This window comes from Podarcis liolepis, assembly GCF_965112155.1.
Source record: "Podarcis liolepis genome assembly, chromosome: 9".
In the NCBI taxonomy this organism is placed as follows: Eukaryota; Metazoa; Chordata; class Lepidosauria; order Squamata; family Lacertidae; genus Podarcis; species Podarcis liolepis.
In genome coordinates this window covers 45,121,331-45,131,155 of record NC_139564.1, presented here as the reverse complement: position 1 = coordinate 45,131,155, position 9,825 = coordinate 45,121,331, and the positions used below count along the sequence as shown (strand labels likewise).

General features: G+C 42.2%; 1 protein-coding gene across 12 annotated transcripts in view; it reads right to left on the bottom strand.

Moving 5' to 3' along the window:
• PALLD (palladin, cytoskeletal associated protein) overlaps positions 1–9,825 on the bottom strand; it is a 210,439-nt gene that overhangs the window by 6,674 nt on the left and 193,940 nt on the right. For all 12 annotated transcript variants that reach the window (XM_083520209.1, XM_083520213.1, XM_083520215.1 and 9 more), the window contains 3 exons: positions 5,349–5,443; positions 3,052–3,184; positions 643–850 (listed from right to left, as the gene is read on the bottom strand). In XM_083520209.1, the coding sequence (XP_083376335.1) occupies positions 643–850; positions 3,052–3,184; positions 5,349–5,443 (436 nt within the window). The remainder of the gene's footprint in view (positions 1–642; positions 851–3,051; positions 3,185–5,348; positions 5,444–9,825) is intronic.

Sequence of the window (9,825 nt, the reverse complement as noted above, 5' to 3'; positions counted from 1 at the left end):
TATTTGTTATAGGAAAGCTGGTGCCATGTGTTGTAAAAAAGAGGCATCAGCTGAAAGCCCACGTGTCAAACTCAGACTGTCAGGATTTGCAGGTAGGATTCAATCATCCCGGAAAATTCAGGCTGCATAAACAAACCCATTTCCCCAAAAGATCAGACTTTTCCTGATAAAGTGACTGGAAATTGCACTGGAAATTGCAGGATAATGATACAACATGGTCTGATCTCCCCAAAGACAGATCAGAGTGAATGCTCATTAAATAGCAGATGTCATCTAACCTCTCCACAAACAAATGCAGCTAAATGCTCATTAAACAATAGTCTAAGAGTGACCAGAGTGGCCTTAAGAAAGCCATCCCCTCTCAAAACCACTATTTCATGGCAGCCACATATCCCCCATCTCCCCAAATGTGAGCTTGTTAATTCCCACCCCACCGCTGAGAAAGTCTCTTTGGGAAAAATATTGATTATGCCCAAATCCTTAAAATCCCCAAAAGGAAGATGATTTATTGCCAAAGAGGCCAAATGCATCTTCAAAAAGAACACAGCAGAAAGCAAACTCTGAATTCCTGGGGAGCTCGGGCATGCCAAAATAAATTAAGTCTTTTACAGCTAGGCAGGAGGCAAGGTGTGGAGATGTTACCTGCAACGATCAGTTCCAAGCTGAAAGTGTTCTGACCAGCTCGATTGGTGGCAACACATGTATAGATGCCAGCATCCCTTGCTGTGACAGGCTCTATGATCAGGGAGTGTACACCATTCTCCCGTACAAGCATTTTGTGGGAGCTGTCAGAACGTATAACTCTTCCATTGACTTGCCAGCTGATATCTGGTGTTGGTAAGCCACTGACCTTAAAATGGAACACAGAAGAAACCTCAGCGGGACAATAGCATGGAGAGACAATAGAAAAAATACAAGCATTTGTTTCATGAGTATCCAATGTGAAGGCCCAGAGCCACTCCCGAGGGGGGGGGACCCCTCCTGTTTACATACATTTCCTCTTGTTTTTATTTCTCCCTAACCTTCAAGGCCATAAATGGATCAAAACCCATCACCAGTTTTTTTTGGGGGGGGTGGGTGTGGGAGATTTCCAAGCACCTCCTGCCTTCAGTGGCAAAGTGTATTTCTAATATACTTTCCATAATAGCATTAGGTATCATGACACACAGAATGAAACACTTTCACACGTGATCAGTCAACTCCTTACACTTTTGCCCTTGATTACCAAGAGGAGCAATCCTTTCAACATCCCTTTCTCTCCATAACAGCTGCATGGAGCCAAGTATTGAGAAAAGCAAAGGAAAGGAGGAATGTGTCAGGAAATTTATCACTGAACTTCAAATTCCATTTCAGCTATACATTCATCACTTCTTATACTACATATTCAGAATGCTTTGAACAAACCACAGCTTGTTGAAAGATGTGCATCATTAATAATACTTACTGCTTATAAAATGTTGTTTTAGCAACAATGTCATGAAAAGCTCAGGGAGGCTTCCAAAGCAGACAAGTAAAATTCTGGATTGCTTAGTTCTATTACGCAAAGCGCCTGAGCACCTTTCAGATGCAATCGTTTTCAAATTGTACCTCTGTACAAGAAAACGTAAGTGGGATAAAACAGGAGTGAGGAATATCTTTTAGCCCAAGGGCCACATTCCCTCGTTGGAAATCTTCTGAGGGACTCAAGCCAGTGGTGAGAGGAGTGAGGCAGAAGTGGGCAGAGCGATGGATGCAACTTTTACCTTTGCACAGAAAACAACATTACAGCAGCAAGACATAAATCAGACTGCCTAGACACCCATCTTTCTACCTAGGCAAGCAAGAGGCATCTCATTTCAAGGACATATGGAGGAGGGGCTGGAGTAAGGCCAATGAAAGATGTATCTTGGGGAAGAGGCGGAGCCAAGGGGAAGTCCTAATGACTAGATAGAAAGCTTAGAGGGAAGCTGCCCAGAGTGGCTGGGGCAACCCAGTCAGATGGACCGGGTACAAATAAAATAATATATTAGAGGGCCACATTTGGATCCCATGGCTTGAGGCTCCTCATCTCTGGGTTCAAAGGAGGAATGAAAACTGAATGTTACAGACTAATATGCATTATATTTTCCTCTCTGTGCAGATGTATCTCAATTCAGAACTTCAATATTGGTTCAGGTATCGACCAGGAGAATTATGGCCTTCACCTGGGCATGTGAGTGAAGCAATCTAATAGTTGTGCTGATATAATGCAAAACACGGTAGTATGACAGCTTTGCAAGCAGACATTTGTACATTTCACAAGGAGGCATCAGAATGGGACATCCAACTACATCTGGCCATTTATTTACTTAGGTTTTAAGCTTGCCCACTCCAAATACGGTAGGATAAATTCATAAATCATATTCCTCCCCAACCAAATGCAAAATTCTCATATTTCATTTCACAGGTCAAGTAATATAAAGGGTGAAAATCTGGTGGCATCTGTTTGATAGGCTAGCTAGAAATAGGAGCACAAGTGTAGATTACCTTTGGTGTGCTCCAGGAATATTTCTGTCCTTCCTGCTCGCTTTGTTACAACAATGCATGTCTACTCTTCAGCTAGTCTTACTTCCTGGTAAGTGCATAAAAGGTACAGGATTGCAGCCTTGGGCTCTATTTTGGAAACCCATGCATTCAAAGCCACTAGAGGGAGCACATATTTTATCTATAAATCCATTACCAGAGTGGTGCTTACTGTTAACTTTTACAATGTCATTTTTCATGTGATAACATTTCATAAAACATTATGAATCTCTGCCTTAATAAATTTCAGTATCTGCTGGAGAAAGAAATAAAACTGCCTTTAAAAAGCTGAACTGGAACCCAGCCTATGCAGTTACGAAGTGGTCTGATCAGGAATCCAACTACAACACAAGTTTACAGGAGTCAACTCTCCACAAGTGGAATATGCCTATTAGGCTCACCATTTTAACCAACCCCATGTATTTGACAAAAAAGAAGAAGAAGTACATGATGATCGTAAAATCCAGTTGAATATGACCTATAAATGTTAAAATAAAATTAAAAATGTACCTTGCAGTCCATTCTGCAAAGTTTTCCTTCTTGAACTATCAGATCTCCCGGGGCCTGCAGGAAATGAGGTCGGAAGAAACGCTCCTGGATTGGTTCATTTTCATCTCCACTATCCCTTGATCGAGATCGAGGTCTGCAAAAATATATATAGATAGAACGCATTCATTTTCGTTCCCAGGCTCTGCCCTAACCATTTACATAGCCTTAGGTTAATAGATTTTTCATTATTGACATTATTCCCAAACCCTCAACAATGCACATACTTTTAAAATAAAAGTAAATATGACCAAAATGATGGACGAGATTCCACACATATGTTCCCTCACCTGTGACCATCAACACCCCTCCCCTAAACTTTCATTCATTTCAAAGTAGACTTTGAATTGGACTAAGATGAGTGGAATTTTTCTTATGTACCCTAAGCAAATTCTTGGCTTTCAGAAGAACTTTAGGGCAGGGGGAAGAGAAGGCTCTCTACCACAATACTGGTCAATAAAATGAGTAAGATGCAAGGGAGCAAAAGGCAACCTCTGCATGCCTACTAGAACATAAATTCAAATTGCTCCCTATTTATGAGTCACATAAGGTTTGCTCTGTTACGCACACATCCAAAACTGAGTGCTGACAGAAGCTCGAAAATATATGAAGTGCCAGATGTTAGCAACACCATCATGTTTCAATTAATTTTGGATATATTACACACACCCATACAAGAAAATCAATAAGAGACCGTGGAATTGTGCATTTAAATCAATCTCTCACTGGACCAAATAGCTTGAAACACACACACACACACCACATACCTAAATTGGACATTATGCTGCTAAATTTATCATGTGTAATTTATTTTACTGGGAGAGATTCAAGGACACATTTAATCATTTTCTGACAAAGGGTGTAGCTCAAATGTTTTCTTATATTTGGCTGGATTACTACTTTTAGGTTTTCTTGATTTTTCCTCTTGCCTTTCTCTTATCATACACTTCTACATTTTTCTTCATCTTTGCAATATTTGAAAACATGGAAGTGTGCATGCACACTCTTAACTAGTTTCTTCAGAACACACACAGCAATGGCAAAGAGTTTAAAGGAAACCAGATCTCAATTCCTTACAGCAAACTGCCAGACAACACCATTTTCTTTACTTTGCATTCCCCCAGCAACAGAAAGCTTTTTCTTGTGAACATCAGGACAAGGCTGCTAATTGCTGCTTCTTTCATCAAGTTGTCCTGATGTAGCAACTGAGTTCCACCAGGGTTTTTCCTGGGTCCACATGCATATTGTATAGGGATTGTACATCTTTGCTTCTAATTTTGTATGTTTATCATAGCAAACACCAGTGAAACCCAGGGACTGCATAAAGCCTGGAGCAACCTCTAACATACATTGCTTGGGCTTAGTGTGATGTGTAGACCAGGCCAATGCCATGCTAAGCGATTACACAAACTGGCAGAGAGGAAATCGCAGTCGCTCTGCTCCTCCCTGATTGTTCTGTTGCTGTGCTGCACTGCGCCAAGCCATTGTTTAGCTTAGCATGTCATCCAGACCTAGGCATGTGGTTTAGTGCTTCCGGGTAAACAAAGAGCTGTAAATCGTGAGACAAAGTTTTGTTACAGCTAGTGTTCAGTCTTGAGAGAGAGCCAAACTAGGAACTCCGTTTTGGATGACATGCTAAGCCGAACTTGGACTTAGTGCAGCAGCAAAATAAATGGGGAAGAGTCAAGCGGCTGGGATCTCCTACCCAGAAGCCTGTGTTTTGGGGCTTGACGACATTATGTGGGAATCAGGTCTCTGCAAAATAGACCCAATAGTGGTGGTGGTTTTTAAATGTGTTGATAAAGAATTTAACCTTCAGTCATTAAATGGCTTTGGACCCAAGTATTTTAAGAAGTGCTTTCTCTTGCACACAAATCTGCCGGGAAACTAAGGTATACTTTCTGAGGTACAGCAGTTGACTACAAGAGAAAAGGCCTTTTTGGTAGTGGCACCCAAACTACGGAACCCTAGCCCGAGACATGCACCTAGGGTGTTCTGCAAATTTCACTTTCAGTGTCCATTTCATATATTTAACATTTTAACTATTTTACCAAACAGTTCAGTGGCAGGATTAGGATTAGGTTGAACATTTTAGGCATCTAATACAGAATTTCCTATGATGAACTGTTAACTGTGTCAAGAATGTTGGGAATCAAGGCAAGCATTACCAGAAATAAACATGGAAGTATTTATTTCTGTATTGGAACCCAAAAGGACTCATGTTAGAACTCTTGGGAAAGATGTGCATATGCCTTTGGTACCTTCTGACATGCGGCTGACTAGGAGGTGTCCGGGGACTACGTCCTCTCTGGTTGACAGCTTGGACCATCAGCCTTCCTGTACAGCTTACCCTGCCCTATCAAGCAATGGAAGAAAAATACAGATGTTATACATTTGAAAAAAACAAAACAAAACAATTATGCTGTCAATATTAATTAACATTGAAGACTACACCAAGTGTTATGCAGTTGTACCAAATGCTTCCACTGGAGAGAATCTTGTACTTCCCACAGCTGGTGTGTGCATGAAAGAGAGCAGAGAGCTAGATGCCACCAAGGACATTATAGAAGAGCAGAGGATGCCACGGGTTAATCTACAGAAGGGCAAGAGAACCCAAGGACTCTATAGAATAAAGGCACAGAGAATGTGCAGCAATGTCTACAGCGATCACCAATGGCAGCTCCAAGCTTGTCCGGCTTTGTCCAAGCTTTGTCTGGCTGTTGGGCAGGATTGCCCCAGGCGGATCCTTCCTCTTCACCATCACAGCTGCTATTTACTTACTTGTCTTTTCCGTCTTGGCCCAATCTACATCGTCACCCGGCTGTTATTATTCTGTTAGTAAATTACCACAGCTATTGCACTGAAAAATTTGTGTTTGCGTATGGGACGTTGTTACATTCTGGGGAAAACCAGGCATGGCGAGTTAATAGGTAACTTATAACAAAGTAACACATTAAGCCACACACCCCTGGGATTTCAAAGTCACACCAAAAGCATACAAAACCAGCTGTACAAACACAGAAAGAGCCTGTAGCCAGTCAGCTATTGTTTGCTTGTACAAATATCTCCCCCCCCCCAAAAAAATAAAAAATAAAAAATCTAAGAGGTAGAACCAGAAAGCTGAATGGAAAGAGCAATAAATATTTCTGGCATGTATTCATATGTGCTTGAACAACAAGGAATTTGTTTTCCAAACTATGAGGAAGCCTGTGACAATGACACCACTTCTCCTTCTCCTTCTCCTTCTGATACTTAACATTTTAAGAGCACCTTTGAGTGTTAAAAGGACTTCATATACTGTGGTATTTCAGGTAAAGTACTTAATTCGTTCTGGAGGTCCGTTCTTAACCTGAAACTGTTCTTAACCTGAAGCACCACTTTAGCTAATGGGGCCTCCTGCTGCTGCCATGCCACCGGATTTCTGTCCTCATCCTGAAGAAAAGTTCTTAACCTGAAGCACTATTTCTGGGTTAGCGGAACCTGAAGCGTATGTAACCTGAGGTACCACTGTATATTAGTTTTATTTATTCTGTACATTTATGACCTGCGTCTTTCTTCCATCATGGAACTCGTGCTGCAGCATCCAGAGCGTTCTCCCCTTTAGGCACCGTCACCCTCTCCAGGGGTGATGCGGCACTTGCAGCCTGGTGACTCACCTATCACCACCTGCCATACTGCTGTGGATCTCGCTTCTGACAAATTCCCCTCTCCCACCAGCTGCTGGAATTCAAAATGACTGCTTGAGTGGGAGCCTCTGCTTCTCCCTCCAAGGTGGTGTCCCGTTAAAGGGGTCCTGGGGAAGGGTGCTTTGGGGCAATAGCACTCGCCCATGCAGCAAGACTGGGGGGGATGGGGGGGTTGCGCCCACTTTATGTATTTTAAGGATCAATCCCAGATACGGCCTTGACCCCTGGTATCCCTCCAGCAGGTGGGCTGGAAGTGATGGTGGCTAGCCCAATGCCATGCCAAACTCACTGACATCTGTAATCAATAAAGTTGTGGCTTAATTTATTCCACAAAATGTCAGTGGTTTTGGTTTCATTGAGCCGTCCTGATGGGGCGAGTTTATGGCATTTGGGCATGCAATCAGACTCAGCTTTCTCAAGGCAGCTGCATCATCCTCCCTGCTTACCGTGCCCTGGGATCCAACACCCCTGTAAGGTATGCCTGTATTATTCCCCATATTTTTAGGTGAGGAGGCAACTTATTTACTGTAAGCCACCCAAAGAACCTTTAGGTTATGAGACAGTATACATGTGTCTTAAATTGGTTTTTTAAAATCCCACTGAAATACAAAGGAGGAAAAACATTTAAAAGAAGGGTACTAAATAAATACAGCTCCCCAAGTTCGTAGTAAGAGAAAGGATATCTGAATAAAGGGATTTCCAAATTTGTAGCACAGTCTCTTAGCCCTTATCAGTGTGTTCTCTTCCCTAAAAGGACATAAATTGTAAAGTTAAACCAGCAAAGGGTTGTTGTTTTTTTAAAAAAAGACTTCACTGTCTTCTTATAAGTATTTGAAATGTGTACCGTAATTAGTCTTTGGTGTGGATGACAGAGTGTGTCAGCCACATGTAGTTAGAAAAATTAAGCGTGGGCCCAGTTTGCAAACTGGAGTTAAGAGGTGAATTCTAGGTCTGGAGAAGCTGAAAAACTAACAAGACAAGGGTTGGGAACTTGTGGCCCTCAGTATGTTGCTGCACCACAAAGCTCGTTCAAAGAAGAAAGTTGGGTCTTTGTAATAATGATATCACTGCGCTTGTGTTTTCCCTGGAGCTGCATTGGACTAACAATTCTACAACAACTTTTTAAAAGCCGTAATACATTTTGCAAATGCAGGCTTCAAGCCAGCACACAATTATGTGTACTTGAATCTGGCTAAAATCCAGTGGGACTTAAGCACACATAATTATCTTCTGGATTGTATTTAGGATTATCAGGTCCTTGCCTGCAGTTGATGTCTGTCTAAAAACTCTGCAACAGAGAGAGCATTATTCTCTGCTACCCACTCAAGTCCACCATTTTCTCCTGTAAGTTGTGAGGCAAAAGTAGAAGCCTGTTCTGTGAAATGGGTGACCATAAGAGAGAGTACTTTCTCTGTGGTGCCTGCATATCTTTGAAATTCCTTCCCAGTAGACCTGCAGTGGGCAGTTGACACTTCAGGCTTTTGTTGTTGTTTAGTCGTTTAGTCATGTCCAACTCTTCGTGACCCCATGGACCAGAGCACGCCAGGCACTTCTGTCTTCCACTGCCTCCCGCAGTTTGGTCAAACTCATGCTGGTAGCTTCGAGAACACTATCCAACCATCTTGTCCTCTGTCGTCCCCTTCTCCTTGTGATCTTTCCCAACATCAGGGTCTTTTCCAGGGAGTCTTCTCTTCTCATGAGGTGACCAAAGTATTGGAGTCTCAGCTTCAGGATCTGTCCTTCCAGTGAGCACTCAGGGCTGATTTCCTTCAGAATGGCTTTTAGAAAGGCCTTAAAGACCCATCTGTTTTAATGTCCTTCCCCAAGTAACACTACACCAGATACTAATATTAATATTAATACTAATGCTAATATTTTTTTATATCCCACCCATCTGAGTGGGTTGTCTCAGCCACTCTGGGCGGCTTCCAACTTAATAAATACTACACTGAACAGTATTTCTTAACAGTGCAACTTTGGTAGTTGGCATTAAAATCACATAACTCCTAGTGCAGGGTTTCCCAAACTTGGGTCTCCAGCTGTTTTTGGACTACAACTCCCATCATCCCTAACCAGCAGGACCAGTGGTTAGGGATGATGAGACTTGTAGTCCAAAAACAGCTGTTACCCAGGGGATTTTACATGCACACTAGCCACTTAAAAAGCAACTTGTGTTTCCTCTTCCTTACCGGCAGCCTCACTTCCAGTTTCACCTCAGTGACTTCCTTCGTTGAATATAAGTTGCCTTTTAAACAAGGCCTACCCAAATAAGCGTTTTTTGATACTAAAGGTGTAGAGACAGCACTCTACACAACTTGTAAAACAAGTCTTGGCACAATAGCATCTTCATGCTCGAGACTGCATTTGTATGAGTAACAAAAGGCAACAAGCATGAACAGAATTGTAGGCAAGCTCAAATTATGTCCATTTGAATCTTGTTCATGTTGGCGACTTAGCAAGCCCACAAACAGTTAAGTCAGTGGACTACTGGAACCCAAGCAATGATCAGTGAGAGCAAACTAAAAGTTGAAGCCCATGTTCCCATTATCCTGGACAATCTAAATAACCAAATTACTGCCCGTGGCCTGGAAATGAGTTCTTAAGTGAAGTTTTTACAGTGCACAGAAACATCTTTATATCTCTCCTTCGGTCATCTCTATAAATTAGTCTTAACTATCAAGAGACGAGTACACTTGCTTCTTTTAAATTTACTATTTTCACCCAGGGTGCAATCCACATTCAAACCCCGTAAGATCGCAAAACATCCCTTGTCCTGATAAAAGGCAACTGCTGCTCAGGGAGCACACTGTCTCACTTAATTCTTCATAGGGTGTTTCCATGCCACATCATGTTGTTGCAGAAGGAGCTAAAGGAAGAGAAATTAAAATGTGGGCTGTTTTTAAGTCATGCGTAGTGAGGTGCCTTCTGACAGATGATGGGCTACAACTGCCATCATACCTGGCCACTGGCTATGCTGCCTAGGGGCATGGGAGTGGAAATCCATCATCATCATTTGAAGAGGGCAAGATTGGGGAAGGCTAGGTTGCACTAT